The sequence below is a fragment of the Physeter macrocephalus genome, chromosome 4 (genome assembly GCF_002837175.3).
Source record: "Physeter macrocephalus isolate SW-GA chromosome 4, ASM283717v5, whole genome shotgun sequence".
In the NCBI taxonomy this organism is placed as follows: domain Eukaryota; kingdom Metazoa; phylum Chordata; class Mammalia; order Artiodactyla; family Physeteridae; genus Physeter; species Physeter macrocephalus.
In genome coordinates, this window is record NC_041217.1 from 77,563,684 (window position 1) to 77,583,256 (window position 19,573).

General features: G+C 44.2%; 1 protein-coding gene across 21 annotated transcripts in view; it reads right to left on the reverse strand.

Moving 5' to 3' along the window:
- Positions 1-19,573, reverse strand: part of PDE4DIP (phosphodiesterase 4D interacting protein) — a 232,836-nt gene that overhangs the window by 27,188 nt on the left and 186,075 nt on the right. For 14 of the 21 annotated variants that reach the window (XM_028488945.2, XM_028488930.2, XM_028488934.2 and 11 more), the window contains 11 exons: positions 18,654-19,182; positions 16,956-17,191; positions 15,873-15,924; positions 14,513-14,736; positions 13,741-13,893; positions 11,618-11,803; positions 8,009-8,260; positions 7,529-7,660; positions 6,726-6,845; positions 5,063-5,252; positions 4,324-4,448 (listed from right to left, as the gene is read on the reverse strand). In XM_028488945.2, coding sequence (XP_028344746.1) covers positions 4,324-4,448; positions 5,063-5,252; positions 6,726-6,845; positions 7,529-7,660; positions 8,009-8,260; positions 11,618-11,803; positions 13,741-13,893; positions 14,513-14,736; positions 15,873-15,924; positions 16,956-17,191; positions 18,654-19,182 — 2,199 coding nt within the window. Of the gene's footprint in view, positions 1-4,323; positions 4,449-5,062; positions 5,253-5,348; positions 5,369-6,725; positions 6,846-7,528; positions 7,661-8,008; positions 8,261-9,070; positions 9,136-11,617; positions 11,804-13,740; positions 13,894-14,512; positions 14,737-15,872; positions 15,925-16,955; positions 17,192-18,653; positions 19,183-19,573 lie in introns of those variants that run through there. The other 7 variants (XM_028488935.2, XM_028488922.2, XM_028488921.2 and 4 more) reach the window with 4 other exon arrangements.

Consider the following 19,573-nt stretch of genomic DNA (forward strand, 5'->3'; position numbering starts at 1 on the left):
GCATTCCTATACACTAATGATGAAAAATCTGAGAGTGAAATTAAGGAAACACTCCCATTTACCATTGCAACAAAAGAATAAAATATCTAGGAATAAACCTACCTAAGGAGACAAAAGGTCTGTACACAGAAAACTATAAGACACTGATGAAAGAAATTAAAGATGATACCAACAGATGGAGAGATACACCATGTTCTTAGATTGGAAGAATCAACATTGTGAAAATGACTCTACTACCCAAAGCAAACTACAGATTCAATGCAATCACTATCAAACTACCAAGGCATTTTTCACAGAACTAGAACAAAAAATTTCACAATTTGTATGGAAACACAAAAGACCCCAAATAGCCAAAGCAAAACTGGAGAAAGAAAAATGGAACACGAGGAATCAGGCTCCCTGACTGCAGACTATACTACAAAGCTACAGTAATCAAGACAGTATGGTACTGGCACAAAAACAGAAATAAAGATCAATGGAACAGAAGAGAAAGCCCAGAAATAAACCCATGCACATATGGTCACCTTATCTTTGTTAAAGGAGGCAAGAATACACAATGGAGAAAACACAGCCTCTTCAGTAAGTGGTGCTGGGAAAACTGGACAGCTACATTGAAAAGAATGAAATTAAAACACTTCCTAACACCATACACAAAAATAAACTCAGAATGGGTTGAAAACCTAAATGTAAGGCCAGACACTATAAAACTCTTAGAGGAAAACATAGGAAGAACATTCTTTGACATAAATCACAGCAAGATCCTTTTTGACCCACCTTCTAGAGAAGTGGAAATAAAAACGGGCAGAAGACTTAAATAGACATTTTTCCAAAGAAGATATGCAGATTGCCAACAAACACATGAAAGGATGCTCAACATCAACAATAATTAGAGAAATGCAAATCAAAACTAAAAAACAATAATTAGAGAAATGCAAATCAAAACTAAAATGAGGTATGACCTCACATCAGTCAGAATGGCCATCATCAAAACATCTACAAAGAATAAATGCTGGAGAGGGTGTGGAGAAAAGGGAACCCTCTTGCCATCTTGGTGCAAATGTAAATTGATACAGCCACTATGGAGAACAGCATGGAGGTTCCTTAAAAAACTAAAAATATGATGAACTGGGTGATTGGGATTGACATGTATACACTGATGTGTATAAAATTGATGACTAATAAGAACCTGCTGTATAAAAAAATAAAATAAAATCCAAAAATTCAAAAAAAAAACTAAACTAAAAATAGAACTACCATATGACCCAGAAATCCCATTACTGGGCATATACCCTGAGAAAACCATAATTTAAAAAGAGTCATGTACCACAATGTTCATTACAGCTCTATTTACAATAGGTAGGACATGGAAGCAACCTAAGTGTCCATCGACAGATGAATGGATAAAGAAGAAGTGGCACATATATACAATGGAATATTACTCAGCCATAAAAAGATACAAAATTGAGTTATTTGTAGTGAAGTGGATGGACCTGGAGTCTGTCATACAGAGTGAAGTAAGTCAGAAAGAGAAAAACAAATAACGTATGGTAACACACATATGTGGAATCTAAAGAAAAAAAAATGGTTATGAAGAACCTAGGGGCAGGACAGAAATAAAGACGCAGATGTAGAGAATGGACCTGGGGACACAGGGAGGGGGAAAGGTAAGCTGGGACGAAGTGAGAGAGGGGCATGGACTTATATATACTACCAAAATAGATAGCTAGTGGGAAGCAGCCACATAGCACAGGGAGATCAGCTCTGTGCTTTGTGACCACCTAGAGGGGTCGGATAGGGAGGGTGGGAGGGAGACACAAGAGGGAGGAGATATGGGGATATATGTATATGTATAGCTGATTCACTTTCTTATAAAGCAGAAATTAACACACCATTGTAAAGCAATTATACTCCAATAAAGATGTTTAAAACAAAATAAAATAAAAAAGAAACGAAATTGAATTATTTGTAGTGAGGTGGATAGACCTAGACTCTGTCACACAGAGTGAGGTAAGTCAGAAAGAGAAAAAGAAATACCGTATGCTAACACATATATATGGAATCTAAAAAAGAAAAAAAAAAGGTTCTGAAGAACCTAGGGGCAGGACAGGAATAAAGACGCAGATGTGGAGAATGGACTTGAGGACACTCAAGAGGGACTTCCCCCTTGGATGGGGAAGGGTAAGCTGGGACGAAGTGAGAGAGTAGCACTGACATATATACTCTACCAAATGTAAAATAGATAGCTAGTGGGAAGCAGCTGCATCCCACAGCGAGATCAGCTCTGTGCTTTGTGACCACCTAGAAGCGTGGGTTAGGGAGTATTGGAGGGAGATGCAAGAGAGGGTGGATATGGGGATATATGTATACATATCTCTGATTCACTTTGTTATACAGCAGAAACTAACACGACACTGTAAAACAATTATACTCCAATAAAGATGTTAAAAAAAATGTCTCAGGGCTTCCTTGGGAGTGGCCACAGCAGTGGGAGGCCCGCATACCGCAAAAAAAAAAAAAAAAAAAAGTCTCAAAAGAATAAAAAGAAAAGAAGATATGGTACATATATATAATGCAATATTACTCAGCCATAAAAAAGAATGAAATAATGCTATTTGCAGCAACATGGATGGACCTAGAGATTATCATACTAAATGAAGTATGTCAGACAGAGAAACAAGTATCATATGATATCACTTACATGTAGAATCTTTAAAAATGATACAAATGAACTTATTTACAAAACTAACCGACTCACAGACTTAGAAAACAAACTTATGGTTACCAAAGCAGAAAGGGTGGGGGGGGAGGGACAAATTAGGAGGTTGGGATTAACATATACACACTTTAATATAAAATAGATAATCATCAAGGACCTATTGTGTAGCACAGGGAACTCAAAACTCTGCAATAACCTATATGGGAAAAGATTCTGAAAAAGAATTGATATATGTATAACTAAATCACTTTTCTGTACACCTGAAACTAATACAACCTTGTAAGTTGTGTAAGTCAAATATACTCCAATATAAAAAATAAATTTTAAAAATTTTTTAAAAAGAGAAAAAAAAAAGGGAACAAAGTATGAAGACTTACCCAACTTGATTTCAAAATTTACTATAAAACTCTAACAATGTAGACAATTTGGTATTGGTGTAAGAATAGGCATATTGATTAATGGAACAGAATGGAGAATTCAGAAATAGACTCACACATATATTGAGAAATGATTTTTTTTCTTTTTGCCTTGGCAATTGTTTTTCAATAGATTGCCGAGCAATTAGAAGATAGTCATGGTGATGAAAAATCAATTGTGTTTCTATATAAAAAAAACAATTATTTGGCAATTGAAATAAAAATGTTATCCCACACACATGTATCCCACACACATGAGAAATATTTATGTATAAGTTAAAATATGAAAGATGAATATACTAAAAATTACAAAATATTACTAACAGAAGTTATGGTCAATTGATTGTCAACAAAGCTGCCAAGGTAATTCAAAGGGAAAATGGCAGTCTTTGTAACAGATGGTGCTGGAAAAACTGGATATCAATATGGGAAAAAAAGAACTTTAACCTTCTTCTCACTTTGCATACAAAATTAACTCAAAGTGAAATGCAGTCCTAAACATAAGAGCAAAAGCTATAAAATTGCAAGAAGAAAAATGCAAGGAAATCTTTATGATCTTGAGATAGACAAAGATTTCTTAGCTAGGACATAAAGAAAAGCATAAATAATAAAACAAAACATTTGATTAATTGACCTTCAACAAAATTTAAAAGTTTTGTCTTCAAAGACACTAAAAAGACTTGGAGAATATATCTGCAAATTATTTTTCTGACAAAAATTCCATACCAAAAAAAGAAATTTTTAAAAATTTCTTTAAAAAAAAATTTTCTCACTGGGGTAAGAGCAGGTTGTCTGCAACATTGGCTGCATGGGTGGTCAGAATTCACAACATTCAAGACGTTTTCAAATGATGATATCACCAAGACAGTTCTGTGTATTTTTCTTTTTTGAATTACTGTATAAACTGGACTTTGATTAACTTATCTCAGACCATGCAGGTGGGTATAGTTCGACTCTTGTGGCCTATTTTTAAGGATGTCGAGGCTGGATCTTGCTCATGTCACCAACCTCTGGGCTATGTGTGTGAGAGCTCCCTTCTCTTTTTATTGGGATCCTCAATGACTGAGGTTTTTTTTCTGAGACAGAGCAAGATAGGTTTCCAAGATCTCCACAACTCCCAAGGTAAAGACTTCACCAGGACCCTTAGCAAGAGCAAGAAGCTCATAGGGTGGGGATGAAGGGAAAACATACCTTTCAGCCCCTTCTTGGAATTGCCATAAAGTGCCTCATAGATCTGTAGCTCTGACTGGAGGGACTGGAAAAGCTGCTGTTTCTCTTCACACTGATGCTGCAAGAGGGCCAGCTTATGCTGCAGCCTGTCAGGGGAGAAGCAAGGGTCCGCTGAGCTGGGGGGGCGCCACCAGGGCAAGAGGCTGTGAGCCAACTTCTGCATCATAGAATTCTAGCCCTAGATGTCAACTCAGGGGTCATGAAGACCATCGCTTTTATTTTACAGATGTGGCAACAGAGGCTTGGAAGGTAAAGTAACTGTGCTTGGAGTCATGCCATTAGCTACCATACCTAGGACACACTACCTGGTATTCTTACTGCCCCACATTGCTCTTTTCATGTTGTCAAGCAGTTACAGGGTTTATGCTGGGGAATAGCATCATGGCTGGTGTAGAAGCTTCCTAGGTTATGGTGGGACTAATATCTTAAAACTAACTGGAAGCACGAGAATGTACTTTCTCCAGAATCTGATATGCTGAAGCTTTCCATAACAGGGTTTTACTCTCTCAACTTTGGAGTGAAAAAGACATTGCCAGAGAAGTCCTTCCTTCTGTTCAAAGTTACCCATAAATCCGGAATAGCGGAGGGGATACTGAGGTTGCCAAAAACCTCAACGGCAAGACCATTAACCATCTTGCCAATATCCCTTTTGCTAAATCTGAAAATGGGCCACCTTCCTTATCAATGGGCTCCCTCTAACCTGGAGTCTTTCTCCTGGAGAGATAGTCGTTCCTCCTCGAAATGCAAGATCTCCTGCTGCTTCTCCTTCAAGTCTTCCAAAAGCTGCTGCCGTTCCACCTTTTGGTGCTCCCGCTCCATTTCCAGCTCTTGAAGCTGGGATCGAGAGGTCAGCAGAGCCTCCCTCAGGCATTCTGTTTCCTGGGAGTGCTCTGGTGAGCAGAACACAGGAGTACATATATTGTAGGGCCAAAGGTCAGCAGCAAGATGAGCCCAAGCACATCCATCCTGACACACAGAACTAAAGCAAAAGGAAGGCCAGCTTATGCTGCCAGGAGAGACAAAGTGAGGGTATGCTATTATAGCCACACACTCAGGGGGATGGGAACTTCTTTCTCTGCAATGCCCTTTGATCCTCTGATTTAATACGTCCCACCTTGCTTTTAGAGAAAACACTCTGCTTCCTGACGCTCACTGTTTTCTAAGTCCTCACATACCTTCTGTGCAGTAATTCATTCTTGAATTTTGCCAAGGATCCACATCAAAATTTCTTGTCTACAGTTTTTAGTATATATATTGTTTTCATCATATTGCAAATAGAGCTATCTGTCCTTTCCTGGTCTTGCAGCATCTCTCTGATCTTCATGATTTCTCAAAAACTATTGACAGGGACTCTAAGAATAAGGCTCCGGTGCTGTCAGTCGTCTGGGGCAGAATCACCTGTGCCTGGCAGACTGAGCTCTTTTAAATCTTACTATCTTTTCACCTGTGAGGTCTGTTCTGATCTTTCCAGGCATGCAATGGTAGTTTAGTAGTTCTGCCTTCTCCCTTATCTTATAATTTTTGTTATCTTCCCTAGCAGGGATCACTCCTCTCACATCTCTTGCTCTGAGGAGGGTAATTTAGAAATATCTCTTGATGTCTTTTTCCTTTCCCACAAGCAGTCTTTCATTCTGGGATTAATCCTCTTAGCCACTATTCTTTGTCTGTTATGGCTATTCAATAAATATTTGTAAATAAAAATAATTTGTAATCGAAAGTATATTGATTCCATTAAGTCAATTAACACTAAGGTCAGCTGCCCCACCAGGCCGCACAGGAAATGATGCCCACACGTGGATGCCCACTGAATAGTGTTGGGAAACCTCTGGAGGACATTTTGCTAGCATCTTCAGACACAGAGTCATGAGGACTAGTGACCAAAGAGAAGCCCTGAGTGTATGAGTAGGGAGGTGGTGAGGAGATATGGGGACAGCAGATCAGCAACTGGGAGGGACACACAGAACGGCTGCAGCCAAGTCTGGAGAAACCCGAGAGAGGGTATAGGCCTCACGTTCCTTCCTTTCCTGGGTCCAAACTAGCTGTGAGCTGTGGGCAGGTAGAACAGGCACTAACGGGAATCTAGTTTGATAACTAATGACAGTATCTGCAGGCGGGTTGCACAGAGGTGGTGGATTTCCTAGAGCCCTTGTCCTTGGAGCCTAGGAGTCTGAGGGCCCGTGGTTGGGAATTGTCAGGAAATAGCCCTTTGTAGACTGAGAATAGCTATGGGAGTTTGAGGTTGGTGGGTCTGGGTAGCTCTGTTCTCTCTACCTTCTCTCTTTGCTTCTCCAGTTGGTGACTGGTACTGCCAGGGAGGAAAGGGACACAAGAGTAACCACAGTTTGTGGCTTTTGACCACTCACCTCTGGAAGCATGATTGAGCTGAGCCTGAAGCCTCTGGTTTTCTTCCCTAAGGACTCTGTTCTCATTGCAGAGCTGAGATGTGGACTCCAGGCCTGGACTGTAGAAGTTAGAGGTGGGTCCTGCCCCGGGAAGTGCAAGCAGGCAAGTTACACATTTGGGTAACAGACACTCTCTGTGTTGTTCATTCTGTATCTCCAAAGATACTATCCCAACGCAGCAGAAAACCCAGAGAACTCGCATCCTGGGCCTAAAGCCTGATGGGCTCAATGCCTGGCTTTCCTGGGGCTCCTCTGAGTGGGTTCTTTGCGTGCATTATCACGTGCCCTGGCTGTAGCTGTTCAGGAGGCCCTTTCCCCTTAATAGCTGCTGCTGAGGTGTAGGCAGGACAAGGGTGTGTGGAAGGGACGGCCTCCAAGTGTCAGCAGCCTGGGGGAGAGGGTGGGGAGGAAGGCCACCTCGGTAAGTGGCTGGAGGAGGCCCTGCAGACCTGGCTCTACCACTTGCCAGTTGCAGGACCAGGGCACAGAAGTCAGCAGGCAGATATGAGCAGATTAGGAAGGATGAGAAGTCAGAGGATTCTGGGGACCAGACCTGGTTAGATCTGCCGTGAGGAAAGTTACTCTCTGAGCTCAGAAACAGCTGCAACGGGAGCCTAGTACTTGCCCCCTGCCTCGCTGATGTAAGGAGCAAATACAGAAAAGCAGACCTCAGTGCTTTGAAATCTGCGAAGCTCTGCCTAGGGGTTGACCTTCAGCAGCTCCCTAATGACAACCAGAAACAGGAAGCCCTGGGCCTCTCCTACCGCTTCCGCGGGCCGTGGAGCTGAGCCTGTGTTCCAGCTGCTCCCGCAGGCGCTCGTTAATGCAGATGGACTCCTCCAGGCGCTGGCGCAGGCTCCGGATTTCACCGAGGTGCTCCTCTAGTAGGTCAGTCCCTGCAGTCACCCAGCAGGACAGGAGGAGATGGGAGATGGAGAATCCTGGTCACTAGTGGGGCCCATATGGGGGGTGTGGGGTTTGGCCAGTGGCCTCTCAGCAAGATCCCTAAACATCACTGGTCTCTCTCACGGGCATCCAGGAGCTCAGGTGACTTTGTTTAAAGAGTAAATTGGCTTCAAACACAGGACAGCTGGTGCTAACCAAGCCCCATGGGCCTCCTCCAATACAGGGGTATGTGTAAGGGAGTTGCAAGTGTACTTGTACAGCTACCATGGTAACTGGTCAGTGTAAGGGGTTTCACACGGTTTAGAAAAATAATTGACCTGCTTGGCTTTGTGCTTTACCTGTGGGTTTGGAGTTAAGCTGGTACGTGGAGGAGCCTGAAGATAGGTCCCCAGATATGCTCCCTTTCTGAGGCCTCATCATGTCCCACTGGCCTCTGCTGCCCAAGTACCCAGGCTTGAGGATTCTGCCCAGTTCTATGGTGCCCCTCAGAGGAGAGAGGGGCTGGGCAGGGTTGAGGTAGTGGGAAGAGCTGGCTTCTAAATGGTTGGTTGGCAATGTGGCTGGGGAAGCAGGATGAACATTGCTGACACCTGGGCAGAAAGAAACATGAATGAGAAGCAGTATCAGAACAGAAGGATCGGCAAGGAAGCATGTGATTGCTAAGAACAGACACTAAAGGGGACACGTGGGCTATCAGAGGTCCCAGTCTGCTGTGAAATATCAATTAGATGAGGATTCCCATCCTAGAGGCTATAACTTTTCACCCCTTGTATTTGCTAGCATGAGACACCAAGAGGTAGGGGATGAATAACGTATCAGAAAGTCACCAGTGTACACAAAAGGGAAGTCCAGTGGCCCTAATCCTGGCTCCTGTGATAATTCCTCATGATAGAATCCAGGGAAGTTCCAGAAGTAGAACTCACTGGGAAAATCAGAGGTTAAGAGTGTGATGGGCCATAGCATTGAGCACACCTGTGAACGGGAATATTTGTGTCCCTATGAGTACTTGCTGTACCCAGAAGCTAAACTTCCAGCTTTTCGGTTTTCCTTTGGGGTTGTCAGAAGATAAAGGGGTATAAATCCAGCTAGACGTGGTGGTCCCAGTTACTCCAGAGTGAGGAACTTCTTTGCTGAGGCTGGGGGGGTTCTAGGTAAGGCAAGAGGTGATTTCATTCTTACCCAACATGATTCCAGGAACTGAAATATGTCATCACTCATGTCTAAAGAGTCATGAACACTCTTCCATCGGGGAGGGAGGACCTTTCATTTCATAGGCTGATGCTTTCATAGATCCTATGAAATCATGGGCCTTCCCATTATCTCTGCTTCTATGTAAAAAGAAGCCCAACTTGGTGGAGGGAGGGAAAGAGGTGAACAGGGCCATAGTTTAGGATATTCACATTCAGAAGACTACTTTCTTCCAGGGATTATCAATATGGGCAGCAGAGTAAACAGGTAGCTCCACCTAAGAAATAGGAGTTAGGAGTGAGGTCATGGTTCCTTCCAACCAAGCCAACCCCCTTTGAGGGATTAATGTAATTGGCAGTTGCCAATTTTGATCCTCATTTATAACAGTTTCTCAAATTTGGCCACATACTGGAATCATCTGAGACAATGTAAAAACATGTACTGGTGCCTGGACCCCCAGAGATTTTACCTTAATTGGTATGCAGTGCAGCTTGGGCACTGGATGTTTTAAAATCATCCCAGCTGATTCTAGTACGCAGGAAAGTTTGAGAAGTATTGTCATGGGTCTCCCCTTCCCCAGTTTGCAAAATACTACATATTCATTAGGATCACAGGAGGTTAAAGAGGGAGATGAAACACGTAAGCATCTAAACTATAGTCAGTATTTTAAAGATTGTGACTTCCTGCCTCTCTCACACCTCCTTCAACCCCAATCTCACACAGGCAGAGGGGGAAATCAGTGACTGTCGACAGTCAGCTTACTATCTCACCAAGGTCATAGGAGGTGCCAAGTCTATCAGTAACAGTGATCAGTATTCTCATGTTCCAGTCTTCCCAGGCACACGATACAGAGCACATGCCCTAAACCATGCAAAGACACCAGGCAGACTCTTGCACAAGGAAATTTTAGCCCCACAGTGGCCTGAGAAGCCGCCATGCACCACTGTCCACTTGGAAGCTTGTTTCAAAGCAAAGGAGGAGTGCTGGTGAGGACTGTGCTTGACAAGGCAAAAGAAAGGGCTACAGCCTTCCTCACCAAGGCTGGGACCACCCAAACTCTGGCCAATGGCACAGACTGGATATGACTCCAATTCAACCCACATCACAGACCCTTTCATGCACAGTGCTCTCCTTCCTCCATCTTTCTCTTTGGGCAAAGACAAATTGACAGTGTGGAAAGATGAAGGAAAAGGTGTCAAGGAAAAGAAAGGTAATCTAGAGAACAGTCTTGCCTTTTGGCATGGAACACATTTGTTATCCATCAGTTGTTGCTTCCAGGTGTGCTATAGTAGCAAGTTCTAGATCAGAGAGAACAGCACCTTCCTCTCATCTCTAAAGAGAGAAAAGATTGTTGCAAGGGGCCTCCAGGGTTGTTCAGCCGAGCTCAGCTCTGTGCTCTGAGCAGGACTGTAACAAAACCACTGTAGATAGAGAAGGTATAATGGAAGTATGGAACTGGAAGCAGAGGATCTGAATTCAAGCCCATTTCTCCCAGTTACTAGTGATCTCGAACAAGTAACCTCACTTCCCTGAGTTTTAGTTACTGCTCTGGCAGGGAACAGGGTAAAACCATGTTCACGTTGGTAGGTAAGCCTAGGCTGCTGTACCTGTGTAAAGCTGATAAGCAGAAGGTAGCCTCCTAGACTTCACTTCCTGCAGAAAAAGGAAGATGTACAAACTCTTCTAAAAATAGACCCAGTCTAGCTGGTTCTGGAAATCAAACTGATGTCAGAGTAGACAGTGTATCCATTTTCAGAGCTGATAAATAAGCCAATCCAAATGACCTTTGGGGCTTCACATATGCAGATTCCTAGCTGTGGTCTTAGGTCGTTGGACACCCTTTGTACAGTGACCCTACCATCAATTTCTGCCTCATCCAAGCTCTTCTTCACAGGCACAGAGTGTGGTTTTAAGGTAATTTCAAATTGCTTTCTAGTTTTTTTAAGCACTACTAGAGAGCAAATTCATCATGTGAGGTTCTTTTCTTATTTTAAGTTATAAGTGATAGCTTATAGCTTAAAATACAACAAAATGTTTTATGATGTGGCATCCAGCCCATATTTACATCAAACCTTTCTCTAAAAGATGACTACATATTCTATGAATTCTGTGACTACATAACATCAATTATATCTGGGAGTTGACAGAATTCACAATCAGACATCACAGCCTGTGCTTCTGGTTCTAGCTGTCCTCGTGTCACCTGTGCAGAAACAGAAATTAACCTCGTGTAAGGGGAAGAGAGGTTTGGCACCCCTTCTTAATCCTTCCTCCACCATCCTTTTAGCCCTGAACCTGATGATGTCATAATTTGAACTTGACTAAAAACATTTCACAGAGGAGGATATAATTGCCATGGAAATGATCCCATTGAATGTGGCCATCTTTTTCTGGCCACTTCATCCTGCGTCGGCAGGCAAAAAAACCTCTCTCCCATGTCCTGCCAGTGAACATGTTGCCAATGTGTCAGGGCTTCAACACACCTGGTGGAAGGTACCCCACACTGTCAGCAATGGGACAGCACCAGGTCTAGGGCCTGATGAACGTATATACCTGTTAACTGATGAGACACACACATGAGAAAGATAATAGTAAATATAGTTCCAAAAACAGCAAGCACAGCCCTCCCTCAGTCGTCCATCGATAACGTGTACCCCTATGTTATTTTTTAAAACTCTGCCATCCAGCCAAAGCCATGCAGAGAAACACAGTGTGGGTCCATCATTCGCAAGAACACAAATGCAGCAGGAAGTGCTCACTTTCTCCCAACTGCTTCTGCAGCATCTGCAGCTCCTGCTGAGCCTCAGCCAAGGAGACCATGGGTGTCTCACAGCAGCCAAGGAGCGGAGGGCCAGCAGAGCTGAAAGGCAGGAAGCTGGGTGGAGCTGAGGGCAGTGGTGCCTGGGGAAGGCTAACCAGCGTGGGTATGGATTGAAAATGAAGGCCTAGAAACAGAAAGTTAGGGAGAAAGGAGATAAACCATTAGAGAGAAAGTCAGAGAAAAGAATGGGTGAAAGATTGAGAAGGTGAAACTATTCCCTGAACAAACATCTCCTTGGGCAGTGTCTATCATTCACATCTATCCTGCATACACATTCTATGCTCATCTTGAAAACAATTGGCTACAAAAGGCAAGGTGGCATTACCATAACCCAGGCAGCCATGAAAGCCCCATCCTAGCCATCTGGACACGGATAGGTGAGGATGGCTGTGCCTGGATGCTCTCAAGAGCCCCTGCGGCGCTGCTACCAGCATGTGCTAGTCCTGGCCCTTGTGACAAGACTCTCCCTACACCTAGAACTCCTCTTCTGAAAGCAACAGGACTCATCCTGAGGAGGGCAGAAGTAGACTAGGATAGTGGGGAAGTTTGCATGACTAATGCATGTAATTCAACACTGATGGAAACAAACTTCAGAATCCCAAATCAATGTGTTCCTTCACCAAAGGAAAAAATAAAAGCCTTGGCATACTGACTTAGACACAATGGCTTGCAAATCTTGCTGGACATTCAAATAATTTAAGAAAAATTCTTAAAATATGTGGATTCTTTCATCCTTAATGCAATCTACTGAATCATAAACTCTGGCAGTAGGGCTTAGAAATTTGTTTCTAAAAAATTCTTCACAGTTGATCATCAGGCAGTCCATCTATAGACAGGTCTTTAGGAACCCTGGGAAGTTCTGATGTTTGAATCTGTCTCCTCTTCCTAAAAAGAGTTATAGGGCAGGTAGCCCACAGAGGGAGAAGAAACCAAGACAGACCTGTGGAGAATGTCTCACGTGAAAGACAATGATCATATTCTGAAAAACATCCCTTACCCCAAGATACTGACATAGTATCAGAGCAGTACAGCAAAGACCCCTGAATTACCAAGTGACACAGACCAGGCCTCCTTCAGGGAGGCATTCTAATGTTAAAACCCCTGACCTTCTGCTCTTTTTGATCCCAAAGCATTTACACTGATGTCTACAGTGTTAGGTGAATAGCTTTTCCCCATGATTTCCTGGTTTAGCTGCTACCCACTCTGGCCCAGAAACTTTGAGCCCAGGCTCAGAAAGAGTTGAACACCTTCTTTTTCTTAAGATTTTGGTTGACTTGTCCTCAAGAGAGACAAGGGCGGCAGAATGAAAGTGCTGTTCTTCTGGGGGCGCCTCTACACGAGTCCGACCTCACCACAACCACACTGAAGGCAGCCAGCCAGCCCATCTTGTTGGGTGGTAGGAGGTGAGAACAAGGTTTGCCCTTTCTCTGCCATTGCTGGTGTGGAGCTGTGATTGAACAATGCACCCCCTGGTAACTAAGCTGAGGCAGGTAAATGAAATGTACGACTATTGGTCCAAGATACGCACCATATACACATCAAGGACTACCAACCCATTCATAAACCCATGAATGATAATGTAATATGAACAGAATCTTGTCTAAGGATACTGAAGCATCCTTAGCTATGAAGTAAGCAGCCCTACTTACTGTAGAGGCTCCTCTGCAGATAAAATGAGGAACACATATAAGGGAGCAGCAGATGTAAATTTCCCTTTGTTCTTTGGCTACAGTGATCCTAGGAGAAACATTTTGCCTCTTTGATTCCCAGGGTGAAATGAGAGAAAGAAATGAAGATGCTTCTTTTAGAATGATTAGCCAACTATTGGTCAAAATTGATATGTAGATCAAAGTCTATTGTGGATTATTTACTTTTCTAAAATATTTAAAACAAAGCATAGTCAGACACTATTAGCTAATTTGGATGGTCTTTTGATTTTGTCTAGGATTTGATGTATTGATATATAAGCTCCTAATGTTGCTTTTCTTGTCCCTGAAGAAAAGTCAAACAGGCAGCTGAGGAAGAGGAGATGAAGACCCTGCCCCATTGGCTGTTGCATACCTGAATGGGCCTGGCTGGCCTCCTTGTGGGGACTCTGGGGAGCTGGCAAGCTGATGGGGCTGCTGCTGGGTTCGGCCTTAACCCCCTGAGATGCACTGGTTGCTGATGGTTTAGAAGACAGTACAGCAGAATGACTCGAATGACAGATGGAATCTACAAAACCCATGAATGAAAGAACATGTTTGATGTTCTACAAAGAACTGGCATCTGGCCTTATATTTAACCAGGGCAGAGCCTTGTTTTCAGGGAGAGCATCAAGCACAAGCACTGGTAGCGGTGTTCATTCCTTACTGGCAGATAGCTCCCTCCGTGAGGAAAGCCACCTTAGAGGTGACAGTGGGGCTCAGAGCCTGAAATCACGGAAATGGCACCTCCAAAAATACCAGGCAAGTCCAGCAGCATCTGTAGACACCCACGGAAACTCAGGGGTTCAGGAACTGCAGCTAGCTGGAGGGATAAGATATCCCATCTTAAAAAAGGAGGTCAGTCAGACAGATTGTATGCTCATGAGGCAGTGGGGAAGAGAAGTCTCCGTAATCTCACTCTCCCCATTGTCATTCGCCTTGTCCAACAGCAGTATCCATATACTGGTGGAGACCCAGCGACAGGGGTAACTTGTAGAGTCAGGAGCAAAGCAAAGATCCTGACCCACTGGGGCCTGTGCTTGGCACGGTTCGGCCTGATACACACCAAGGTGCATCTATAATGCCTGGATGTGGAGGTCTCCTCTCAGCCTAGATAAAGGTGGTTCCACTCAGAAAGTGGAGGCTACCTGAGTGACCAGGTGAAGCTTTCTTCTCTTCATAGTGTGTGTACTCGCTGGCTATGTCCATGTCAGAGCAGGCTTCCGGCTCATCAGACGAGAAGGAAGAGCTGCTGGGAGACCGGTGGGAGTCAGATAAGGCACGGCTGCTGGAGGGCGTTAGGGACCGCGCGTCCAATGTGGCCTGCAGGACTTCAATCACTTTCTCCTTCTCCTGCAGCTCCCTGCTGAGCCTAGTGGGGTGAAGGAGGACAACAGCTGAACCCAAAGTCACTGGACTAGCTAGTCCTGACTAGGGCGCATGGGAAAAGCCACATAAGTCAAGGGGACCATTCCTGCAAAGGGTAAACGAAATTACCCATCTCTGATTAGGAGTGGAAAGTAGGTGAGGTGCAGAGGGAAGGAGAGCAAGAGCTGCCCGGTGCGCCGGCCACACAGTACACTGAGCACTAGCAGAGGCTCAGCTAGCACTCCAAGGCACTGCTGCTTAAAGTATGGTCCCCAGTACAGCTGGAGTCCGAGAACCGTTGGTTCCCAGTCTCCAATAAGTACAGAAATGCAAGGTAAGCCTTGAGAAACATAGCAGTGTGGCATTCCCACAACATCTAGGAGTATGATAAGTAGAATCGTCTGGTTGACTGAGATACAGACAATGTGTGTGTCTGTGATGGATTCAAAATGAAAACAAACAAAAATACTTTGTCCTTCACTGCAGATATTTTGAGAAGCACCGAGTCGTCTAAAGCACACTCATGACACAAAGGGGCGTGAACTAGTGACTACAAAGGACTCTGAGCCTGTATTTTATTGCACATAATGATATAATATTCAGTGACTCAATGAAAACTGGTTCCTAAGACGCTGTAGCCTCTCGGGATCTGCAACGTCAAGCACTTTTTTTAAATTAGGAACTGTAATACAATTCTTTTTTTCCCAAGGAAATTGTGTGGCCATTAAACTAGCTGCCAACTCAACTTGGGGTAAGCCAACTTGGCAAAAAGCACACCTTGGTCTTTAAACACACAGTGGGGAAGCAGAGGAGATCCTTGGAAGCAGAGGAGATCCTTTAAGGGTGCCAAGGACCCTTAAAACCTGGTTAGTTTACTTTTAAGTCAGACTGACTCTAGGTTACTAAGCTAATAATATAATAATAAATCTAGGTTACTAATTTGAATAAATATACAAACAGAAATCAATAGAACTATATCAAAAGAGAGTAAGGCTAAAAAGAACAGTAATGTGTTCCATGAATAAATGAATTCATTACAATCAGCATTTTCCTTTTTTCCCCCTGATTTGTGAAACTGCAGCCACCCTTGACCCCTTAGGCCTTGTTCCTGATTCCTTTACCAGATCCTATTTTAATTACCTCAGGGCCAGCGGCTCAAGTCCAGCTTGATCTTTCTCACTTTTATGATCCTCTGCAAACCAAATTCAGAAAGAAACGGTAAGAAATTAAACAGGTCTCACTTCACACATTAAAAATGCAGGAGCCGATTTGGGTGCAAAATAGTGACTACTCTGTGTGTCCAGGATATGTGGGAGAATTGCTCTGGGAGACCTCAGATTGTATCTTTAGAGAACAGACCAGCAGGTTCTCCTGAGCTCACCAGGCAGACCTTCCCTGACCTGGTAATCACCATCATGACTTCCTCTGCCCTAAATCAACACAAAAAAAAGTTTAAAAGGCACTTGGCTACTAGCTTCCCTCTGGAACATTCCAGCCTCCAAGCCTGCCACAGACTGACTCCCAGACGGACCAGCTCTGTGACCCATCACAGCTTTCAGGTAAAACCTACTCTTGCTTTGAGGAGATGACAAACAGCCCCGTCCCACCTCTGCACCTGCCACTAGGATGTGGGATGGTTGGCCCCCAAGACTGATCCTGCTGTTCTCCCTCGGGTGCTCTCAGGAAATTCTAAGTCAAGGGCTTCAATAATTACCAATATTCCTAGCCCTGGTACTATGACATTCAGTGCCCAAACCATGTTCAAAAGGGCATAGTGCTTCATCTGTATTTGAATTATATTCATGTGTGATACCAGGCAATAGATGAAGAAACAGAGATACCAAAAGGTTAAGTCATTTGCCCAAAGAAACTTAATGGCAGCATCCAGGCTAGAGCTTGCGTATTGCAAGTCTCGGTTCAGGGCTCCTTTAACTACAGTGAAGTCCTCTGATCTCTTCTCCCTTTCTCCCCCTTAGCACTAGACGGACTCAGCCTCCTTCCCTAAAGGTCACATTCCATAAATGATGCTGTAATCATGGCCTCTCTGACCCTGTGGTTCCTCCTCGGTGCTTTCCACTGGCCAGTCCTGATTCTGTAATGACCCTTGGGAAATGAAGTGGAAGCAGAACCTGGGTTAAAAGGCTGTGGTGGAGGTGTGGCGGTCACCTGGGGCTGGGCTCTGGGAGGGACTGAGAGTGTCCAGAAGCCCTGTGGCCAACTTACTGGTGCTGAGTTTGCTGGTGAGCCTCTCTGTCAGCTGGCTTCCCTGAGCAAGTTGCTCCCGGAAGCTCTGCCCCAAGTAGTAGTCAATGTCATTGCTCCTTAGGAGGTCTTCGAAAGACTTTACTGTATCTTTCGCATGCTGGGTGAGAAGATAACAGATACCTCTCCCTTCTCGTATTTTCTGGCGTAGGTAGGATAGTTCTCGGGCCTGGTCCTGAATCAGGGAATCATATTTCCTAATGTAGGAAAGAAGAGGAAAGGGTAAGAATGGAAAAGAGTGAAAATTAAGTTATGGGGGCTTCTGTAGTCATTTCTGTGAGAACATCTCTAAGAGTTCCTCAGTTTAAGCTGAATTCTGGCACAAAAACCAAAGGATGTATTTAAGAGTAAATTCTGTTCTGACAAACTTTCATCAAACAACATGGTATGTCACCATTCTTCCACTGTTTTATATGTGTTAGTCATGTGTCCAAAAATGAAAAATAAGTTCTGTGGGGGTAAATACAGTGCCATATTTTACATCCCTTATGGCACCAATATAGTGTAGACTCACAGTTGATACTCAATAAATACTAAATATAGTTATTGGGTAGATGCTCAATAAATACTAAAAATCCAAATAGGTCCTTTCATGTCTTCTACTTCAAAGACCATCTATATTATGGCAGACTGTATTTTGCAAAGATGGCCATTACTCAAGCTCCCATTCCATGTGCTCCTCTATAATGTGGCTGTGCCCCTCTTTCATCATTGGGCAGAAGTTATTCTCCACCTCCTTAAATCTGGGTGGGTTCTGTGACCACCATGACCAAGGTAACATAGTGGAGGTAACACTGCACCAAGTCCAGGAGTCGCTCTTAACTGGCCTGGTAACTTCCACTTGGAAGCCAGCTGCCATGCTGACGTGAAACTACCCTGAGACCACTGTACTATGAGAGGCCCAGGCCAGGTGGAGAGGCCCCGGAAGACAAGGAGCCACATGGAGAAAGAGAAAAGCCAAGGAGCATCACGTCACCAGACACATGAATGAAGAAGCCGTGTCCAGGCAGACATTTCAGTGATTCCAGCCCCAACCTCCATCTGATGGCAGTCACATGAGAGACCCGAAGTGAGAGCTACACTGCTAAGCCCAGCCAATCCACATAAATTATTGTTTCAATCCCCTAAACTTTGGGGTGGTTTGTTACTCAGCATAGATAACCCAGATACTGAGAGGGATATCTACCCTGGTGTTTTTCAACCACAAAGTATCAATAACAATAATAATTATGGAAAATAGTGTTGAGAGCTTTAATATATGCTAGGCATTATTATAAGCACTTGTATTAATTCATTTAAACCTAATAACCACCCTTTGAGATAGGTTTTCTTATTATCCTCATTTAATAGGTAAAGAAATAGGCTCAGAAAGACTGAGTAGGTGGCATAGCCTGTAAGTCCCAGAGCTAGGATTTGAACCCAGGAAGTCTGACTCCAGTCTTACTACTTATATCATATATCCTGTCACTTTAAGAATACATTCCTAAGAGGAAATCCCAGGGACCTGGTATCTCCCAGCAGACCTAGGGCTACCATTTAAATAGGTGCTCCTCTGATTGCCCTGATGGGTTCTCTCTTCTACCTGCCCGGGCTACCCTCCTTCAAACATAAACTTAGACATCATCAATCAAGTAATGGTCCAAAGAGTACCCTCCTTACCCAGGCCACGAGGCTGATCTCAGCTCCTCGGCCAGCTTCCCTTCTGTTCCAGTTTTCGGGAGCTGGGCTTCCAGCTGGGACACCCTCTGGATCAGACTCTCCAGATCCTTTTTAGCCTGAAGCCCTGGGGGGTAGAAAGCCCCAGTGCCATCAGACAGCCACCCCTCGTCCTCATCAGTGACACTATGAGGTGAAGATCCCTCGAGGGTACCAACAGCCTTCAGCTTTTGGGGTCTCTCCAGACTAGATGAATAATCGCTTGTAACTGAGAGGGACCGGACCCGGCTCTTGAGGTTTTGAATGACCTTGTTGGCGTTCTGCAGCTGGGCCTTCAGATCTTTGATGTCCTTACATAGGACAGAGATGTCTTCTGACTTTCCATACGCCTGGAACTCCTCCTGCTTCCCTAGCTGGCTCTCCAAGGACTTCTTTCCACAGGGGCTGGCCAGTGTGGAGCCCAGGTGTCCCTGCTCAGAGCACAGCCCCTCCATTAGGACAGTTTCCCTGAGGCTGTCATGCTCCTCACACTCTGAGAAAAGACAAAGACATCTTCCTGAGTAAAGCTGGGTGTGCTGCTGAGGCCACTCCCTTCAAGGTCTTGAGGACAATAATTACTAGAGCAAAAGTTGAAGCAGTACTTCATTCAGCACTGGCACTGTACTAACATTCAATTGCAGTATTTCCTACCCTCCCAAGAGCCCTGCAAGTCAGGTGTGGCCACCTTCTATTTCACTCAAGTGTTTTTCTCCTTGATTTCAATTTGGTGGATGTCCCTATAGTCACAGTACTTTTATAATAGAAGATTTTTTTTTTTTTTTTTTGGTTACGCAGGCCTCTCACTGTTGTGGCCTCTCCCGTTGCGGAGCACAGGCTCCGGACGCGCAGGCTCAGCGGCCATGGCTCACGGGCCCAGCCGCTCC